This window comes from Micropterus dolomieu, linkage group LG18 (genome assembly GCF_021292245.1).
Source record: "Micropterus dolomieu isolate WLL.071019.BEF.003 ecotype Adirondacks linkage group LG18, ASM2129224v1, whole genome shotgun sequence".
Taxonomy (NCBI): domain Eukaryota; kingdom Metazoa; phylum Chordata; class Actinopteri; order Centrarchiformes; family Centrarchidae; genus Micropterus; species Micropterus dolomieu.
In genome coordinates, this window is record NC_060167.1 from 12,550,151 (window position 1) to 12,573,243 (window position 23,093).

The 23,093-nt window shown below is 38.9% G+C and overlaps 1 protein-coding gene across 3 annotated transcripts in view; it reads right to left on the bottom strand.

Moving 5' to 3' along the window:
- The window catches only part of tafa3a (TAFA chemokine like family member 3a), a 110,315-nt gene that overhangs the window by 8,139 nt on the left and 79,083 nt on the right, over positions 1 to 23,093 (bottom strand). For all 3 annotated transcript variants that reach the window (XM_046075953.1, XM_046075954.1, XM_046075955.1), the window contains 2 exons: positions 2,305 to 2,454; positions 1,349 to 1,473 (listed from right to left, as the gene is read on the bottom strand). In XM_046075953.1, coding sequence (XP_045931909.1) covers positions 1,349 to 1,473; positions 2,305 to 2,454 — 275 coding nt within the window. The remainder of the gene's footprint in view (positions 1 to 1,348; positions 1,474 to 2,304; positions 2,455 to 23,093) is intronic.

A 23,093-nucleotide genomic window follows, 5' to 3' on the forward strand; every position in this document is an offset into this window, starting at 1 on the left:
TCGCCTACTCAATCATAGTACAAGCACAAAAAGCAAGCACTAATCACCTAATCAACAAAATCTAAACATGTTGGCAAAATCCAGCAGGCAAATCGCTCTTATTCTGAAATGCTCCCTGTGGTAGATGCGAGATGCACCCGTCAAGACGAGGAACGAAAGCAGGCCACAGAGAGCTGTGAAGAATGTAGTAGAAGCACAAAAAGGACATATTAAAAACAAGTGTTTAACGTGTGTCAGGCTGTATGCTCCGCTGCTGAAACACTTCTGAGAGGCCTCCAGTGGACTTTGACGCCGTAAATAAAACAACTACTCACACGCAGCCTACGTCTGTCCCCCAGAATTCCCATGATGCAAGAGGGTGAAAGGAGTTTTGTTAAAATTTGCTAATAAGTTAGCCATTTGTTTGAAATGCAAATGTTACTATATGATTTATGTTTATTAAAATGTGTCTCCTTAGAATATAGTGTTTTTGTTGGTCATTCTTGTGCTGGGTTTATAATTGAAGCCGGGAGTGAAGGGACTGTTTCATTTGATAAGTGCTGCTGAATTTTACCCGTACACCGGAACTGCATGCAGTTGTTCACATATATCCATAATCAACTGAGCTAAACTTCATGGCCCACACGTAGGGGGGCCTCCAGCTGGGGTCCTGGGTAGGCCGCCCCCATGCACCCACGCTACCTCCGCATATGGTGGAAAGCAACCTAAAAATATACTGATACTTATGTATTGTGTGAAAAATCCTTTGGCTTTCACAGTGGAGTGGATGTCTGGGTTTTGGTTTGGAAGCAGCTTACCCAGAACACCCAGCTCTGTCCCCCACTGTTCCCTGTCTCTCCACAACTGTGCACAATAAGCTGACATGCTCCTGGATTGCTGACTACCAGATCTACTTGGCTCTGGCAAATGATCAACTTAGGTAGAAATACGATAAATTGACTGCTGTTAGACTTCCACAATAAAATGCGAGATGTAGCTAAATAAATATCTGAACTTAACTCAACCCTTTCTACTGTTGTAAGCCGCTTCAAGAAACACTTCACTGACTCTCTCCCCTGTGAGTCACATCTTCCTCTCCTTCTGCCTCCTACTCTGCCTGCTCTGCTATGCGCTCATCTGAAGTTGATAGAAAGAATTGTCTCCAGCGCGCTCTCTAGCTTGTGTTTCTTTCTTCTTCAAACACTTATCTAGCCCTCCTCCATTATTCCAGGGTCACATTTTGTTACAACTACTATGCAAGGCCATGTGTTTTGCACTCCTTTTCGTAGCCTCTAATCTGTGACTTATAAGCATGATATCTTAAGAATATCTACTTTCTGCTAACAAATATTTTGTGAATTAAACCCACCTTGGTTGTCTTAACTTTGTTTCCTGTACTGCAGCTCCATCCTTTGAGATCTGGCAGCACTTTACACTCTTCCCCGTCCATGCAGGGATGCATCTGGCACCACCATTTCTGTGCAACTATGGATGCTGTAAAGGAAAAGAAAAGAAAGAAAATGGTTAAAAAAAGAAAGGGCTACTTGGGGTAGTAAACAAAATGCAGTTTGAAGGTGTACCATGGTTCTGCCCTGTCTGAAGCAACAAGTGCCTTTGGTTTCTCTATACATCACAGTGATTGGAGACAGTGTCTTTTGATCTCCGGCTGACAGAGGAGACCCGTCAGTCCTGCCACGGTGTGTTGTCAGGTCTGAATTACAGGGCGTGGGTCAATGTCAAGTCTTGTGTGTTGGTGGCTGGTGAATGCAGTGTGTGAAGAGGGATGATGTTTGTATGTAGGAGGGGTAATAATGGGTGCAGCAGAGGTTGGTGAGTCAAGGTCTTGAGTTCCTCTGAGGAGGCCTACAGGGGAGAAACAGATTCCCCTGATATTTCCAAAGTGAAAAAATAACTGTCAAAGTCGAGGTAGCCCCTGTCAGAGCCATTACACTGAAAAGAGGAGATAGGGATCGATTCACCTGTAACTGAGGCCACTTTTGACATGATAATAAATGTCATGGCTATCTGTCTGTCTCCACAGGGTTTGATATAGCCTCAACAAAAGGGTGAATGAATGCACAGGTTTGCTATTTAATTTCAAAGATTATAAAGCCTTTGGGACACAACAGCAGGACCATGAAAATCTCAGCTCTGTATTTTGTTTTCTTCTTTCATACAATAAACCTCTCATGTCCAAATAATAAGTGAAATAATTACCAGAGGCACAGTGACAGGTGTGACAGTTTTGCACCATACTACAGTTCTACCCTAATCAAAAGTCAGTCTCAAATCATTACCAAAACTATAATGAGAAGCTTGGCATACCGTCTACACAAGATGGAGCTGCTCTTGTTGTTCCTGCCACCTGTCCAGGGAAGCAGGAGCATTTGACAGTCTGGGATCTCTCTTCAATCTTGTTCTTGTTGCAGCATCGGTGTGCAGCAATTACCTCACAGGTTCCTGCTTTCACATGAACTGAAAGCACAAGCATACACAATGGTTAGATTGCATGTGACGGCTCTCTGCAACTGTAGTTCAAATTTTTATGATGCTTCTCACCAAAGCATTATAGTAACACATAATAGAACTCTGTAAGAATATGCTAGTCACTGTTGGAGTCTTCTTTTACGTAAAAATGTGTTTCTTTGTTTTATAAGGCTTATGTTATTTGTTGTTTTTTTGTGTTTTTAAAAGATTGCATTAAAAGACCTAAAGTATCAGCCTGGTTCTCTTTCGGACTTCCCTGTCTGTATCCCTCAGCTGCGAGGGCATTTGTTGCCACTGAAGACACAGATCTTTAAAAATATATAATTTCCGAAATATATAATTTCATTTTTTAAAAAGCCAAAGCAATTTGTAAACCAGCTGGGCACTGTAAAAGGTGTATTTATTGGGTACTATTTTCATCTGCAGATGAATGCACTTTTAATTATATTAATACATGTTATTGGATAATTACAGCACCAGCACAGTGAATATGGCATTGTTTCAAAATTAATATAGTGCCCATGTATCATAATTAAGGAACATGTCACCAAGTGCAACTGCGTGGCTCACCGATGTGTTTTAATAATTTTTTTTGAAAACAATGGATGTCTATCATGGCACATTGGAAAAAGATATGTCAGTCTTTGGATACACAGACAATACTTTATTGATTCATTATTAACGTTGGTATTTTCATAGGATTTGTTGACATTCACCCATAGTACTTGATACTTGAATGACCTTAAAGAAATAGAAACACTTATTCACTTTATTGCCAAGAAGTAGATGAGAAGATCACTCTCATGCCTGTAAATTAAATATAAAGTAACTGTAGCTTGTTAGCTTAGCTTAGCACATAGACTGGACACAGGGAGAAACGGTAAGTCTGGCTGAGGGCATTTGAGTAATATCTCGGCACAGTCTTGTTTCAAACATCATAACTACTTGAAATCCAGGTCATCTCCCAGGTGGAAGAGCCTGGCTTTGAACCCAGTGCAGCCCCACCTGTCCACGTATCCTTGAGCAATACGCTTAATCCACTGACCCTGCACCCCAACCAGAGGACGAAAAGAGAATTTCTCCATTGGGATAAGACTGATGTAGTTACACAACACCAAAAACACACAGACTTCCAGAAAATGACTGGATTAACATCAGTAAACTGCAGAGAACTGCAAAAAACATTGCAATATCAATTACAAGGACACTGTTTTCCCTGTCAGTAAGTTGGATCAAACATCAATACTGCTCTCTATTTTGTATTCATTACTTTTCTGCATAGACTCATCACCATTCTGGGCATGTTTGTGTATTTATACGCAACAATCAGGATTGGACAGGTGAAAAAAATAAATAAAAAAAGCATTTCAAAAGTTTTGACATTCCTTTCAGATAAGCCTTAATTATGCCTGTAAAGATTTTCAATTTGGAACTTGACTTGAAAATAGATTGCAGTGAGCTTCTATCTTCCTATTAGCTAGCAATCCAGAAATCTCATCTAGAACATTAAAAACATTTAGCTTCCAATCAATAAGGTGCTATTCACATTCCCACAAAAGGCAAGACAACAATTGCCGATTGAGTGCTTTTCACCGACCAGAAACTTACTGATGCAAAAACAGGTCAGGCTCCATGCCCTTGATGTGATTATCTTTAAGCCAGCAGCACGCCCCCCGGTCAAAGTTAATTTCAAAAGTTGGAATAGCTTGTATAGAATATTCAAACTTTGTTTAAAAGATAGATGCGCATGGACAATAGGCAATCACAAAAGGTGCAACGAGCAAAGGCACTCATTATAAATCATCTTATTATAAGGGAAAACTAATAATATGTTTGCTGTCAGTGTCTAGAAAGTGCTCACCCATTTTAACTTGACAGCATTATAAACACAAATCAAGACTGCAATACAATAATAAGATAATATTTCTCTATTACCCTTATAATAGAACTGTATTATCTGTCAAATGGAACATGTCAAGGGACAGGTTGTCGTGTTGGGTCAAGTCTGTCTTTGTTCTCCCTTTCCCTTTGTTTCTGTCTCCGCTGTTTGTTCTCTGTGCGTCTATGCACGTGTGTGAGTCTGTTGGCATGGGCGTGGCCTTCTCCTGCCACCTCTCCTGGCTTCACACACCTGTTTACTTTCTACCAATCCTCCTGCTCAGCTTACTCAGAGTCCTGCATTTGGGTGCAGTCTCTTAGAAAACGTAACACAGATATCATTCTCAAAGCCTTTTAAATGTTTTCAGCTTTGTCTGCAAGTCTTGTACAGTGATGTGCTTCATTGGATGTAGTTTTGCTGTACGTACGCCCACTCTGCTGTGGTGTGAAAAGAAGCTACTATGTGAGCTGCGGCTAGGTCTGGCCTGGGACTCTCGACTCATTAAGGTGCAGGAAACGGCTGGTTGGGGCTGCGTCCATGTGGAGAGAACTGCTGATTAAAACTGGAGCTGCAAGCCAAGGTTGCTGACTCCGAGGCTGGACCCCAAACCACCATGCAGTGTGGACAGGATGAGAGGTCAGAGAGCAAGGTGTGGTGGTCAGCCCAAGCTGGCAACCATCCACATGAGAAGAAACAACCATGAACTGTCTGACTACTGTTGTTACTGTATACTAAATGTCGGGTTTGTGAGACAATGGAGCATAGAAAGTGTATTAAAAAATAGGGAAAGAACTTTAACTAAATTGAACTAATGAAGATAATATTATTTTGCAATCTTCACAGCATTGAAGCATGTCACAAGAAAGGAGATAAAGTGAACACAGTGTAAAGAGTACACCCTCGACTTAACGAGGTGGACATTAAACATTAAAGGAAAGGTTTGACATTTTGGGAAATACACATGAGAGGATTGATACCAGTGTCGTGTCAGTCCACTGAATCTACAGCCAGGAGATGGTTAACTTAGCTTAGCATAACCCACTGTAAAGCCACATCTTGTCATTTTTACATTTTGGTCTTAAATTAAACTAAGGAAATAAAATGTATTAATTAGTGAGCTTCAGTGGTGATGATAGGTGGAATTTGTTACCGTTGGCCAGAGCCAGGCTAGTTTCCCCATAGGCATATTTTCCAAAACATCTCTTTTTTTAAGGATATATTTGAAAGAATGTGGAAAGGGTGATGTCAACTTAGATTTCATAATGATACAACATATATTTTATTTGCTTTGCAGTTTATTGTGTAGGCTCAATGTTTGTGTGAAGTATGGAGAGAGATACAAACGTTTATAGTTATGATCACTTGTATGTTATGAGCTAATGACTATGGCTACTTAAGGGTTCTGGATGGCCCTTTGTTTGAAAGAAAAGAAAAAATATAAGTGACAAGAACAACGTTTATAAATCATTTGGGGAAAGGTGTGTATATTATCGCTGCTTTTTTTTCTCACATCCTTTCAGTCAAACAAACAGTACACAAATGCTTACAGTTGAGAGCTGGCAGGTAATATTGCTCAAGGACACATTGACTGATTCTCTGGTTGTAAAACCACCACGGTCACCTTGTCACCCTGTTCACAAACCATGCTCTCTGTATGTATCAATGGGAACAACTGAATGTCAAGAAGTGTTAATGCATACATGTAAGAGAGAAGCTGCCTGTTTTCTCCATGTGCTCTGTGTGTGTGTGTGTGTATCCAGGCGAATATTTAAATATACTCACAACACCGGTGGTTAATACATTTTAAGCACTTAGGATTGTCATCAGTAAGAATCACAAGCTACCCACGTCAGCAGGAGGGAGAGATGAGGGACAAAGAAAGTTGAAAGGACAGAGACCACTAATGAGAACTGACTGCCCAACCCTTCAGCCAATCAATACCACTCTGAAACAAAGCACTCTCCTCTACAATCATATTAATCGATTCCTGATTGATAAATGCCAGTATGCAACCAAAAAATGCACAGAGCTTAAGGGGAAAAATAGAGGGAAACTCATTTTGTTCTAACCTTCTCTTAAAACACATGCTGTACATGTCAGTTTCAATTTATTACTACAGCAAATTTAAAGCATTTCTTTTAAAGGACTCAGGTTGTGTTTGAGATTAGGACTGGGTGACAAAGTATAAAATCTGTATGCATAAATTGCCAGATTGATGTCATCAGTTTTGTAGCAATGACATTAGCTAATACATTTATCACATCTTCTATGACAAATATACAAAACTTATCCAAGCTCCTTTTTAGATTAAAATTTGCCCATCTTGTCAAGACATCACAGTTGTTAAGATACGTAAGACAAAAACCAGGTATGTGAGTGTCACTAACCAACTGACTGGAATTTGGCTGATGGAAAAACCTGGAATAATTTGCAAGACTAGCTCCTCCAACATTCATATTTCAGCATTAAAGTACGTTCACATCTATTCATCCCAGTCCAGTATCCCCAGGAATTACCTTCCTATTGGGTGATTTGCATTTTACAATTTTTGCACAGCACCAATGTTGAGTGCTAATGCCACATTCACGTTATATCGTTTAAACTGTAAATGCATGTCTATAAAAACTTTGCGTTCTAATTTCCAAGTCAAAGACATTCTGCATATCCAACAGTGACAATAACCCCAATAACTTAGTAAAATGAACTACAGACATGTTGTTTGTATTTGGTTTTACTGGTTAAACAGATACAAATATGTAAAAAAGTAGCAAATTAAAACTATTAAATTGTGTGATTACCAGGCTATTCTCATGAATGTGTTTTTCATGTAGAGAGGCTGAGACTAAGGATGTGGGAGTGAAGTCATTTTATGTGGGAGACCGAACTTCGCATCTCATCCCAGGCCTGCAAATAATGTAACAGTAACTAGTCATTACCTAAACTTAACCAGTTGTTATAGTTGCTGAACTTTAACAATAGTTTATTTGATATAACCACAATCTTTACCTAACCATAACTATAGTAGAAGATACAAAAATCTTTTTTTTTTATTTTTAAGGTAAAAAATGTATTTGAAAAATTCAACATAATGGGGGTTGGTTTTGCATAATTGTCATATCAGTGTTCTTCTCCAACAATAGGGTTGATTCATCCAAATACATATTTTTTCTTCTCTACTTTCCACAGAGGGGTTGAATAAGTAGCAGGTTTGTTGTGACAGCTGATGTAAAACACATTAAGGATTCAAGAGGTTGCCAAAGTTACCTTAATAACAAATTCCATATTAAGAGGCGTTAATAAAGAAAGGATTTAATTTAAACACATAGGAGCTACATTGGCTGGGACATGTCTTCTTTTTCATGCAGGGTTGGAATCTGTTTGTTCCTATAATTTGCACCACAACATTGTATAACAAACACACATGTGGCTCTGGTGAAGTAACAGCTGGAATATTAAAACCAAAAGATTAAAAGACCTAAATTCAAACAATAGTGATTAAATGAAACTGACAGAAATGTCTTGTTTCTGATGAGCAGCTACCCCATTTATAAAATGAGTGTGTCAAACACTGCGAACTACACAACACAGTAAAAAATATGAACCTGTTATTACTTTAATGAGGGTACAGGGCATTTATAAATAAGACATTGCAACGTGTGAATCCTCTGACAATCCTCCGACTTTCAATTTGCTTATTTTACCTGTCACATTGCCTGCTGCACTTTGACTTGATATCATGTTTTTCATGTAGGAGCTAGCTAACGAATTGACAAAAGCTATGGCAGGAGATAGAGAAGCATTTCCCCTGACTTTATTTATAAATGTGTTAATGGGTAAATTTGCATTGTTAGATTTGGAAGCCATTTAGTTTTCCCAAACATGTTATGTTCATAAACTGTTACATAAAGCAGGAAAATCAAGCAACAAAACACATGTGAATTCAACAGGAATGGGGAAATTATCTGTTTAATTAAGCAGCTGCCAGTCACTTTTACTCACAAAAAAATAATAATGATTATATTAATACCACTAAATATACAAGGACACAATAAATAGGATGTAACATGTCCTAACTCAAAATAAATAATGTCTCAGCTCAGAAAGCCCTTGACCAATTCCACTGCAGACTAAACTTTACTGTATTTTGGGAGTAATGCTATACATTCATTCTGTACTGAATCTGCTGCTCATCACTGGTTAAAGTGCTCTCTTGTTGTCCTTAACAAAGAAATAGACCGTACAAGTTAGAAAGAAGCCACAGGTTGCTTTCAGCTTCTACTGCGATCAAACAATTGAGATAACATTCAGGTAGGGAGGCTTCAAGAACAACACACTGTTACAAATGTCAGCTGCATGACTGGTTGTATCAGCCTCAACTTGCCAGTGAAGCAGAAGATACAGTAATAGAAGCACAACAGGGGATACATGAAAAACAGAAGCACATTCATTCTAATGCTGACAGGGAAACTTCACTGAACACAACAAGCATCAGAAATCCTTCATGTGCCAAACATAATGCACAGGATGCTTCATTTGTCACTGTGACACTGAGCAGGTATTCTGTTAAAAGATCTCAACCAGATGTTTATTTTTACATACTAAAAAGAGTCCGTCATTGGGGTGAAATTATTTATGAATTCCTGGAATAGAGTAATTTTCTTGCATTTGTTTATTTTTGTAAGCACTGTTCTGAAATAGCATTCTGACACAAGGTCAAATATACTTGGAGACTATTATCTAATGCCAATGGTAGAATTCTTTCTTATTTTGCAGGTTCAATATGAGACTGGTGTGGCTGTGTTGAAAGTGACCAATCATAAGATGGCCAGTGCCTCCCTTGGGTTCCGCCTCCAAATTGTCAAGTCAGGTTGATTAGTGCGAGCAGAACTCTACTTCGAGAGTGGAGTGTCAGAGTGTATGCCCTCCAGCGCTCGCCAAGCAGAAACTCTCTCGCATACGGAGGCACGAGCATGTTTTATCATGCTTCTGATATATAGAAAGCACAAGACAGAGCCACCTCTAAAAAGCAACTACTTCAGCATCACAAAGATGACATCCATAACTACACAACTACATTGGAAATGATTATTAGAGCTTGTTAAATGCATACATTGGCAGGCCGATATCAGCTTACCACACATTTAGCTCTGTCTGAATACAAGTTCGTCAAATAAGGAAAAATAAATTGCAGTACAGGAACGTCAAACACAATCCGTGTCAAACCGTACAATACCTGGTGTGACAAAGACAGTTTGTGATTTTTCCTATTTCTTGGTTCGGAGCAGTGACTTCATGGTACAGTGGAGACTCCAGGAAATTATTGCTCACATCCAAGAAATAATCCTGCACCTAATACCTCATAAGACATTATCATTTTTACATTACACAGTTTTTGTACAGATTAAGCAAATATAACCTGTTTATCAGTCAAACTTAGAGGTACTGGTACATTTTATTACAGGATGTAGCCAGGCTAGCTGTTTCCCCCTGGTTTTGTGTCTTTATGCTAAACTAAGCTATCGGTTGCTGGCTTTAATTTCATAATTAATATACAGATATGAGAGATTGCTGCTACTGCTCTCACTCTTAGCAAGCAAGAGAATAAGCATATTTTTGCCAAAATGTGTTTTTATGTTCTGTGCTAATGTTAATAAAGGAATATACATTACTATGTCCCCAGTTTGATTCTAGCTGGGAACTTGTGTGGCATGTCAGACCGCTTTCTCTCTCTCTGCGTGTGTGTATGCAAAAAATGCAAAAGAAAACAAAAACTTAAACAAAATGAATATTGATCAATGTCATTATCTGACTCTCAAATATTGACATCAGTATCATCCACAAATATCTGCAACATGAATATTCAGTATCTATGTACCATGAATTTAACGTATAATGTGCACTCTGTTACATCTCATTGTTTAGACACAAATACAGAGTTGTCTTCAAGGTTTGAATTCATCAAGGTACTGCAAAATGACAAAAAAAGACACTAAGTTATACATATCTATGACCTGTTACATAATCTCAGTAAAGAAAATGTTCAGATAAGCCAATTTCATGCTTAGCTACACCTCTCAGATGCCGATTCACTGACATCACAACACCAATACTTTGCTTTTGCAAAATATGAAGCACAATATGATTTATTTTTAATGATTGTGTTTCAAAACACAGAGGAATCAATGCACAGTGAATCACAGACAGGATTTATACTGTCAGCTGCGTACACTCCAGCAGATCAGACACCTACTCAGGGAGCCGAGATTGTATGGAAGGAAAAAAACACAATTAGTGAAGTGCATTACATCTTAAACATTTTAATAGTTAAATTACACAGCAATTTACAGCAAGTCACTAATCAAGAACCTGGTCATCTAAACACAGAGTGCAGAGATCAAAACAAGCATACTTCACAAAGCTTGGTACACAATCTTGGGAGGCCGAATCAAGTACCCAAAAATGTTCAGTCAAATTAACGTCAAATCAAATCCTATTCCTTGACCGCATTGTTGACATGAACAGAAGTATCTTTCTGACAGGAAACAACAAACTTCTTCATCCACTGAGACATGAAGCAACAAGTCCGGCTTCAGAAAGCTTTCACCACGGAAGGACAAACAAAATATACAGTGTGTATTTTCTGTTTCAATTCAACCTCATGCAGAGTGCGGCCAGCCGGCTTTTTTCAGTCGGCAAATGCAGAGGCAGATCAAAACACTGAAAACAGAGTCACATCCTGGCCACAGGCTCAGACCCAGAAACAGCAGCAGCCATAAAAACAGAGGTTGTAGGCCATACAATGGAGACACCCTATGAATTAGTAATGATTTAAATCATATCGTTCGCTTCCGATGCTGATAACCTATTTTGGTCGACTCAAAAATCTCTCCATGCTGAATAAAACTAACTACAATAGGTAAAACTCAGCCTATGATGCCCAAGGACCACAGCTGCCTGTTTCACAAGGCCAAAACACTCATTAAAAACATTCATTAAAAGGAAATGTGAGTGAGTAGTTCCAGGTAAAATAATTCAAATGGCCACGTCAAAAAGTATGCTAATGTGGTAGTAAACCCAAGACAAACTGAAGTATTAGTTTATGAAACATTCATTCATCTTGTCTGGTTTGAAACATGAAGAGAACTCTCACAAGACCAGTGTTTAATGGGTTCATTGTATTCAGAAAAGACTGACTCATTTTGAACCCAGCTGTAAACCTGCTGACAATCAGGCTGAGCAAGACCCAAGAAATAAGCCCATGTCTGACAGAGAGACTGAAGCAGGAGTTTAATTTAAACGGCCCACTCTGCCGTTAATGCTCTGTTACCCTTGTTTTAGCATCTTTAGGGTATTATTTACAGTTTTGATTCAAAGGCTCATTAGCATCATTTCCAGCAGCAGCAGTTAGCTGTTTTCAGCAAAAAAGCTCCAAAATACCCTGTGTACGCTACCTGACCAGCATCAAACAGCAGGCAGACAACGTTAGAGGTGAACCTAGCATTCAGCTGCTAAAGAGCCAAATATATTTACCTCAGGAGATGCTGGAGATCAAAACTGAGCTAACAGGAGAGTGAATACAGGACACATTCACAACTTAATGCGTATTGTCGCATAACAACACCTTCACCATAACAATTTATATGGTGATAATATGTCAGTGTCAGCCCAAAATGAGCCAAATAAAAACCATTATAGAAGGTTTAAAGTGAACAGAAATAATCTTAATAAACTGCATAGCACAGCAGACATAATAAGGATCAATTTGCCAAATGATCTAAATAACTACCTATCATAGATAATCGAATACGCTATGCTGTCCACAACAACAGCTACAGGAATTTCTAGGGGACTAATTTCTGTATTTACACTTGTTGGAATCAGAGATGTGGAGTTTGAAATTATCTGAGACTGACCTCACCAGGAAAAATATAGCACTGGGTAATTTGTTCAAACACTAAAAAGAGCATATTTCTAGCTATACCTGACAAAGACCTCTTGTGGTCGGTCTGATAATTTGTAACAGCACTGACAATGTCGCCCCACCAGATAAGAAAACCCTTGTTATGGATCATTTTGGAAGGCAATGCCAATGGATCATTTTGGGGAAAGATCCTTTTCCTATATCAACACAGTATCTCTACAATAGACATGGTAAGAAAATGTTATACGATATAATCTATGCCTCTCTTTTCAGGATACACACATGGCTAAAGGTCATGGATGGCTGTGGGGAAATCTTTTTGACAGACAGTAATAGTGCTCAAAAGCAACCATTTCTTCTACACAGTTTGTTTATAATAAATTGATTTGATGCAAATTCTTTTTGTCATGATAATTTGTAACAGCACTGACAATATCGCCCCACACAATAAGAAAACCCTTATTATGGATCATTTTGGACGGCAATGCCAAACAACCAATTTTGTCCTTCAGTTTGGAGGACATTTTGGATTTCTATTAGTTTGAAGTTTAAGGGGGGAAAGATCCTTTTCACAACACAGTAAACACAGTACCTCTACAATAGACATGGTAAGAAAATGTTATATGAAATAATCATAATTGACAAAAATATAAGAATAACAACCAAGTTGACAAATACTGTAAGTTTTCATTAAGAGCAATATATATTATATTCAGTGGTTTATTATTCCTGTGACGGTCCCCAAGCCAAGAGTCAAACTAACCATAATGCAACTGCAACATGAAGCTTTTGAGATCATACTACTTTCAGTCACTAAAATGAAGTCTAAGTTTTGCTTACTCATCTGTCTTTATTCTCATAGGTCACTTTCATGGAAGCAGAATGTATTTTATTTTTTAAGCTCTTACTCACTAAGGACAATCTTTAGAGAGAAAGAATATAGAAACAGATGAGTGGGCTTGCATATTCCTCGAGAGTATGCTTTAGTGGTTTAGATGTAGTCCATGTCAGTACTATTCATCTGGCTGCCAAGATGTTACAGCCCACCACTGACTGATCAATTGGAATCCCTCAAGGAATCATACAGCCTTATAAGTGAAAGGCTACTGAAGTTATTAAACCAAGGGACAGCAACGGCAGCAGCAGAGAGGCAGAATAGGACTCCTACACAGACTCAAAGCTTTCTGCAAAGAAAGTGTTGTCTCGACACGGTTACTCATTCTCTAGACAGTCACAGAAAATGTAATAAGAGATGTTCAGACACACCATCAGAGAACCATTATTGTCTTTTTCTCATTTCATCACATATCATTTTCTGCCACTTTTAGCGCATAACACTGTATGTGCATTTGTCATAATCTCATATTAACATTGCAAGACACAGTGCAATATTGGCATTTTTTTCTTTCTCTTGAATGAAACATTCTCTAAATATTAGAAGGCTATTCCACATGAAGAAAAGTGATGCTAACTTAATATGTAGCTTGAATTACCTTTTCATTTCATGGACCAACACTAGATGAAATGTCTTGTTTTGGCTTAAATGTTCTTGTTGTAATGTAACTACAGAGGAATTTAACTGTTAAAAGTTTACTGTTAAAACTGTTAAAACTCAGCAATTAGAAATCACCTGTACTGTCATTCTTGTTAGGTTTTACCTGCAGAAACTTGTCTTGCTGGTTCTCTTGATTTGTTTTTATATTAATATGAAAAGGAAAAAAATACATTATTTCCAATGGCCTGAAATTGTCATTCTGCTGCAATTTAGCAGAGAAGGATTTTTTTATTTCATTTTCGAGTTGTTTTCTTTGCTACTGGGAATTGACTTGAAGCCGACAGTTCTGAAAATTGGGCAACACTCATTTAAAATTCTTACAAATTACTGTGTGAATGTAAAAGGTGAATTTCCTCTGTGTATTTCTTCAGTGTTTAGTCATCATAGGCATATGAGACCATTTGCATTTAGACTATTTCTATATGAAATATTACTTCATGGCAGAATATTAATTTTACGTGGGACAAACTAGAGACACAGTACACTACAACTATTTTTCCAAACTGTCCCCATCTTTTCAGGACACACATGGCTAAAGGCCATGGATGGCTGTGGGGAAATCTTTGTGACAGACAGCAATAGTGCTCAAAAGCAACCGTTTCTTTTACACAGTTTGTTTATGAACATTTTTTCAACATTAGTAGCGCTATTGAGCAATGTTTTGATGAGCGGATCCCTATTTGTTTGTTTGTATCTCGTGTCACACGCACAATGACCTATGAAAGCACATGGGCAAAGAATAAGACATTCCTGATAATGGGTTGTTTGGGGTAGCAATAGAGCAGTGGATAAGACACATGCCTGGAGACACATGTTTGATTCTCACTGTGACACGTCCACCAATGTGTCCCTGAGCAAGACCTAGTTGCTCCAGAGATGTGCAACCTCTGACATATATAGCAATTGTAAGTCACTTTGGATAAAAGCGTCAGCTAAATGAGTAAATAATGTAATGTTAATATTTCCACTGTGTGTGTTCATTTACTTTCCCCTTAAAAAAATTATACTAACGGGTAGTATAGCTCTGTCTGGCCCCGTCCAGTTCTGCTCAGCTTTCAAACCAGAGTCTGAAGCACATGGATTAGCTAGCGCTAATTTACAATACAAACCTTGTCAGTGAACTAAAAACAAAACAAAAACAAAATAATTGTTGATTAACTGTAACCGAGGTAAAATGTTCAGTTAATCTTATATTTGGATTTATGCCAAATTTAGGCCAGTCCTACTTTGCAGATATGTTCAGTAAAGTGTTCCTTGCTATTTGAAAATAATACATTCTGCAGCAAAACATTTCCTACAACAAGCATTTCCTAATAAAAATTAGCTGAATATGAACAACAGGAGACACGGTTGCCATGGCTATGCTACAGCTTCTGTCCACAAGGGCTGCCAAACTGGAGTTCAAACGCCTGGTAGCAGCTTTAAAAGACCAAGATCTCTCATCCTTTAAGTAAGTAAGTAATCAATAGTTTACAATAACTTATAACACAATATTATAGCATGCCTGCAAGTTTATTTTCTGTAAGTGTAACCAATAGAGTTCTATGCCCAGTTTCATCGTGACTGTTTTGGTCTCCACCGAGGCAGACAAAAGAGAAGCCGGAGATCCTCTACTCCTGTCTGTGGTCTCTCATCTGACATGCACACATGCTGGTTATCTGTCAAGCAGATGTCATGTCTGCTCTAAACGGCTGCCATCTCTGCTCTCCAACTGGATTCCCATGTTTTTCATCTTGAGCAGATTCCACTGATGCCTTTCAGAGCTGAGTGACAGGCACAGTGTCATGAAACATGGTGCAACTAAAAGGAGATGAGGGTCCCCAGTTAAACTGTACATTTCTGTAACAATGACAGAACCACAACGATCTGAACCACAGGCGGATTCGTCTTCATTAAACGGAGGAGACAACAGACTGCGTTAAAAGTAGAGAAATATGCACAGTCTGAAAATAAAAGAATGGTTTGCTTCTAATTACTCATAGCTGAGGATCACAGATTATACTCAAACAGTAATGTAATTACATTAACAATGTTGTTAACTGAGAGGTACATTTAACCAGTCGCTCCAAAGCAAACCTCACCCTGGAAAACAATATTATCTCGTTAGTGGTAAGGCAGCCACTGGCACTGATCCTCTGTTGAATTGCGGGCCGCCCGAGGACACTATTAAAGGAGCAGCTGACCTGTCCACCCACTGACAGCTCAATATAAATGTTCCTCTTTTTAATAGACCCTCTTGCTGAAAAATATGTCGACAAACCTTTTAAAAAAAGCCATTTCAGGAGAACTCCAATGGTTCCACCCATTACATTTTATGCTCCAGTACATTCACATAAACTTGATGCTCAGCCTCGGTAGCTGTTTTTATGGTCCGATGTGGACAGTCAGCACTGCACCTCATTCCTGGGGAGATGTGAGCCAGAAGGCGAACAGTCATGGAGCACAACTAGAAGATGGAAGCAAGCAATTGATAGAGTGCATTTTAGAAGCTTATATTTCACTTTATTCAGTCAGTATCCAGCCTCTAGTGAATAACTATCAGACCATAGCGTTAGCATTACTTTAAAATAAAAAAGGAAACTACCCAAGGCTGAACGGCTGACGAGTTTCTCTCCGACTTCTGTCTTAACATTGCCTGACTACAGATGAGCACACATAAATGTCTGTCAGGATTTATATTATCAGACTGCATGGAAAAGAGGTTTCAGGGGACAGTTGTTAAGGCAAATGTGTTATATTTACGATTAGGGACTGCAAATCCGTAATACTAAGTACAGAGAATTAGTGTTTAGAGAGGACATTAAACTTTCACGAAGATGTTCTCCCACATCTTGAAATAATAGTATATGCCAATTTAGAGACAGATGTCGAGTTGTTGGAAAGCTTTCAACGGTCTTACTGACAGCAGAGCTACAACAAGTAGCCCTCGAGGGAAAAAGGAAAGCCACAAGATGAATTTCAACTGATCATGATGAACACATTACATGTCTCAAAGCAACCTGCTAGAATACCCCCCCCCAACCCCTCAACACCTGCTGTTTTGGAACAACAGTTACTATAATGCGTTGGGGGATGTAAACAGGAAGCATACTACTGCCATGGATATACTGTAGGCTACAACTTGAGCCCTGTTTGTTTAGCTTGCATTTTGACAAACTGATTCTGAAGAAAACGTGATTGGGTTAAAAGGAGCGATTTGTTTGGACGTTTAACGATGGACATCAGAGATAACGATATCCTCAGAAAGTGTTAGTCACGCTGAATATAAAAATATGTGTCATGTCATCTATTCAGATCTAGAAGTAGGAGTGCTATTTTTGACACACATTGCGTCATCCAGGCGCTAGGGGTTTTAAAATATGTTATTGCCACTGCTGCTGCAGCAAAACTGTTGACTGTGATGGTGAGCAGGCCAAACTAAAATAACTTCCCGTTGTTTTCAGAACACCGGCATGAATCTGTGCCTTTCACCTTGCACTGTATCTTTGCCTCACATCTCTCACATCGCTGTGCCTTCTCTCTGGTCTAAAAGGTACAATTTATCTTTTCTGTGAAGCATGTGTCAGTATTTTTAGTCTAAAATTTATTGAGATGAGGCACTTTGATTTGGATACTGGTATTAAGGCTAACACTGAAAGCTTTTCAAGTTCAAAGGACTGATCCCTAATTGATTAACTACCATTTCACCTTTTATAACTTTCTTTCCTTTACGTCTTTCTAACTTTTATTTATTAATCTTCTTCCTGAACTCACTGTAAACTCAGCAGGTGGTTGTTCCATCCAGACATCAGGTTGTAAATATCAAATATGTTCGATATAATAAGGGCACCTCAGATCAGTCTGTGAGTCAATCACTATAAGAATTTCTAAATCCCACTGTGAAGGAATTTTAGGGGTACTATGTCACAGGTTTCCCCAGGTCTTGTTAAGCATGTCAAGCCAAAGCCTGTGACTCTCCAACAGTAGGTCAGAGTCTATCTCTCCTCTCTCTCTGCTTGATCGACTGACTGACAAAGCTGTCTTGATAAGGATGCACTCTGTGATCCATCTCCTAGGTAACCCAAGGTCGAGATCATCTTTTTCAGTTTGTTTTATTACAGACAGACTAACTGGGTCTCTTCAGTATGTTATGCATGTGCCCTCTGTCTCCAATGTAGCTTAGGTAAGGGATTTGAGTCTAGCAACCAGCAGAAGTACTGTACGTAATTAGGTCATTTAAGGATAACCTTGTATGGAGCACACCATAGACAGTATGGGGATTTAGCACAGGGACTATATTGTGGATCAGGATTGTTTATTCAGATTTGGTGGTACCACAATTTGTGTATGCTGTTGCCTGGCTCCACGGCCGAATTTCAATAAACAATGCTTTATAATACATCCTGTGTTTTCCTGAGGTCTTCTTCTGAGAACTTTGATAACACCCTTAAACTACTAGACAATCTGCTCAGACTATTAGTTCAGACCCAATATCTCTGTGTCACCTGCTTTATATGAAAATGCTGTATGTTGAACTTTGATGCAATATTTTAGATGCACTGTTGACGGCGTAGATTAAAATAGGTGTGCAGGTCTTGAAAACCTTCCCTAAAAAGTTAAATGAGTGGAAATACTATTATCTTTACCTGGCTTTCTTTCTGTACTCCATGTGATTGGTTCTGCAATAACACGTCTCAGGCTTCTGTAAGTATGGCTGCACTTGTCTGCTTCTGTTTCCATCATGACTCAGACATCCCGGCCTACTTCTCCGAAGCTATTAAAACCACTATGATACACTCTATAGGCATATAGTGAGTGTGTCACTCCAGAACACTCATTTGTAGAGCATTTAGCGTAACACAACTCAAGCATTTGCGTGAGCAATTCTTATAGCCTACGTCAGTTCATTCATAATGTGTGAGCTCAAAATATTCTATGAAAGTAGACATCAGAGAAGTAAACGTGTAATCTGTGATTCCATGCTGGCATGCTGCTACCACATCATTGACAAAAATTAGGAAGGGAGAATGTTTTGGATTCACATGCTTAGGATGCATTGTGCATTTTTTCCTGTATGTTACCTTGTTTTCTTTGTCTTTGAGCAAACATAGTTTTGTCTTTAACAAACGTTTAACTAACTGCATCACCAGCCCTCCCCTCCGCAACCTCCTGCACTCTTCCACGGGGATGACTTCTATTAATCTATATACACCTTTCTTCATCCACCATATTCTCTCTCTTTTCTTCTTCCCCTTTCATTTATCTCTAATAGTTTTACATTATTTTTATTGCATACAGGCATCCCTCTAGATCACTCTAAGAACTCTAGATCATAATAAGTATGACACATATGCACTACATCCATTCATGTATTCCTCTACCATATCAACCCCTATCTTGCACTCATTACCATTCCTCTGTCTGAGTCTTTGTAAGTTGAAACCGATTCTTTCTAAGCAGAATTTTGAGATCTTTATACACGCCTTTGTAACTACTAGACTGGATTACTGCAATGCACTTTTTGTGGGGATGAATGGATCGTCTCTCGTCCGTCGCCAGATGGTGCAAAACGCTGGAGCTCGTCTTTTAACGGGAACACGTAAATATGAACACATCTCCCCAGTTCTACGTTCACTCCATTGGCTACCCATTCAATTTAGGATCGATTTTAAACTTCTTTTACTGACTTTTAAATCCTTAAATGGCCTTGCCCCCACTTACATATCTGAGCTGCTTCATCCTTATACACCTGGCCGTTCGCTCAGGTCAGTTGACAAACTTCTCCTGAGAGTGCCAAAAACCAAAACTGTGGAATGCCCTTCCACTGACCATTAGACAGGCTTCCTCACTATCTGATTTTAAAACTCATCTCTTCCATCAGGCTTTTGACCCTTGAGGATGACACTTGGAGTAACTCAATTGTTAGTATTTTTAACTCTATTGTAGTGAACCGACAGTGTGGATTTGTGCATTTTATATTAAATAATTTGGAGACTCAACTCCTCTTTTCTCTCTCAGAGAGAAGGAGGAGGGGGTTTGATTATCAACCCTCTACAGACGGCTGAAGAGACCCCAAAAGAGGGGGGGTTGAAAGGTTTCTCTCCCTAAGTGCTGTCTCTGGGCAGCTGATCGTAAAACTGGCCACCTTTGGCAACAGCCGAGATAAGCCTCTCAGTACCCGAATTGTTACAATGACGAAGAAACTAACCAGAGATTACAAACAGCCTATCAGAACTCTTCTTAAAGAAAGGGGCAGGAAACCCTAAACTGCCCCACACATGTAACCATGGCAACTGACCTTCCTCTGCTTTTAATTACCTCTCATCAAAGGGATACTCCTTGTCACACCCAGGTGTGACAAAATCCAGGACACCAAGGACAGCCCTGAACTTTATGTAAACAAAGACTGCTGTCTCCAAAGACTCAAAGCATTACCTGTTTAATTAATCTTTTAGTTACTTGATTACGTTTGCCTCTATTTGAGTAGTTATGTTACCATGTTGTTGCTATCTGTTGTTGATATTATTGCTGAAAAGAATCTAAATAAGTTACTTTTGCGGTGTTTTAATTTTCAGCAAAGTTAAGGACACTCCTTCATTTTATGTGTAACCAATGCTTGTTCACAATACTTTCTGACAACACCTTTAGAACTAATGATAAAGAAATGTCATACTATACGCTATTAATTGCCAGCTTGAATTTAAGGCTAAATAACAAATTTTCCCAGTTCCTAAGCAAAGATTGTTTTCGGATTAATCTAAGCTCTCGTTATGTAACCTGAGCTCCCCCAAGTGGACGAAATAAGTATTACATGCCATCATTCTGAAATGCTAACCTTTTAAGGTCTAATTACTGACAATTGTTTTCCTGTTACCAAATGCTTAAACTTATGACCACTGAAGTTTGATTGTGGGAAGATATTTGATTATAAATACGCGCAAATAGATTTTCTTTTCCTTTTATAGACATATTAAAAGTTTAGAAAGACAGTCCCTCGGGAAACCGGAAACGGCCCGGACTGCCCTCTGGGGAACCACGCCCCGCCAAATGAGCGACACACGACGTCGTTCGCTGTCTTGACTCTGCTCTCTGGATGCTTCCCTCTTGTCTCCCGGCTTGTTCCGGGCTCTTCAGCGGCGTTTTGACACGCGCCTGGCGTGCCCCTTCTCCCGGCAATGCCCTAAGAGTCGGTCCGGCGCAACAAAGACCTTTGTTCGTTCAAGCTACACACGCGAAGTGCCGCGACCTCAGTTTTCCCTCATTTCCAGCAACTTTACTTGTTTTATTTTCTTTCTTTTGTTTTGTTAAAAGTTATCAGTCCGCTAAGTTACACTAGTTAATTCAAGAACGACCAAGTGCGTCGAGCTAAGCCCACGGAAGTCGGACGCCGCCACGTGGCCTGCCAGCAGTAACCAAGGACGACAAAAACTGCTAACCCGAGCCAGGGTTGGCCCCCACTGCGAGTTTCTCCATTAAAGCCGACAAGAGACGGACCCCGGAGCAATTCCCTGGCAGAGAAAGCGACTGGCCGGTGGCTTGAAGCTGTCCTAAACGAGAACGCACGGACTCTGCCAGTGTGAGGCCGTTTACCAGCAACCCGCGGGGAGAAACACAAGCAGTAAGACCGAAACAAAGCATTCTGTGTTCAGGGATGTCCCATAGTGTTAATATTGTCTTTTTAACTCCTAAACTCATAGCTTAGCTTTCATTAGTTCTCCTCTGCCGTATGAGTCAAATCCTCTCACAATCGAACCTCCCTTCTCATTGTTTAGCCATTGTTTATTTCTTTGTTGTATTTAACCGCAATTTTATATCACCTTAGTTAGTTAATAAATTCACTGTAACCAAGGAATTGTGTGTATTGCCTACTTCTAAGTCCCTGCCAAGAGAATTTACCCTTTAAATATGAGACTGACTGACTGATTGATTTAAGATAATTGAGCGATTATTAACTAACTGATCACTGGTGAATAATTGTATAATTATTAAAAGCTACCTAGAGGTCCGGAGACTCTAGGTTAATAACAACTCCGGTGGTGCCCCTGCGAAACGAGAGCTTTTTATGGATTAATATTTTCTGAATATTAAAATTCATAATTGGGTATTAATTCTCATAAATTTATTAAAATTCATACGTAGTTTAGACCTGCTACACTATACATTATATGTATGTGATAACCTGTAAATTGATGTTTGCTTTTAATCTTTGTACAGCACTTTGTGCAACTTCGCAATTGCTGTTGGGGACTTTTTGGGGACAGAGCCTTCAGCGTCGCTCTGGAACTCCATCCCCACAGAGATCCGAAATACTCCCTCTCTGGACACCTTCAAAAAACTCCTAAAAACCCACCTCTTCACAAAGGCATTCAACCCTGAATGACTTTTTGTTGCTCTGTCTCTGCAATTATGTGTAAAGCGTCCTTGGGTCTCGTGAAAGGCGCTATATAAATATTAGTTATTATTATTATATAAGTTATTATTGCTGTTAAAGTGCTCTATAAATAAATTTTGATTGATTGATTGATAATGTTATGCCTGTCAATGTTATGTTTTGTCTTGCTTAACCAACTAAATAAAAAAGTATCACATCATACTGTAGCGCTTTTAAGGGTTATCTTTGTTCAAATAGAAAATGTGACCTTTTGTACAGTAACATGTTATTATACAACTCTTACATGATCCATATGGAAATGAAAGAAAGGGCAAAAGCATCCTATCTTTCGAGTTACTAGACAACAACTGAAAGAAAACACACACCTATTTTAGCAAGGTGGAACACTTATGGTCTTACTTAAGTAAAGAAAGTGCAAAGATGAATAATAAACATTCATGAAGTAAAAATGACTGAATCCAAACATATTAATGTGCATATGCAATTATTCATAGTATTAGAGACTGCAACACAGTTATACATGTATGGCATACCCACAGATGCTCACAAGTAGTAGTAGTAGTAGTAGTAGTAGTATACTTTATTGTCCTCGAAAGGAAATTTGTTTTGGACTGCATGGTTGCTGCATGTACATAGAATATACAATATACAAGTATAAAAAGTATAAAAAGAGGAAAGACAATTAATTTACAAATTTAAAATTAATAAGATAGACTGTTATTCAACATACGTGTAGACACAAGAACAAAAAAGAATTTTTATACCGGTTTAGTTTGCACAGTGGAACTCTATATCTTCTGCCGGAGGGGAGCAATTCATACTGAGAGTGCAGAAAGTGAGTTTGGTCCCCCACAATTTTCTGCACCTGATTTAAAGTGCTATTCTCAAATAACTGTTGGAG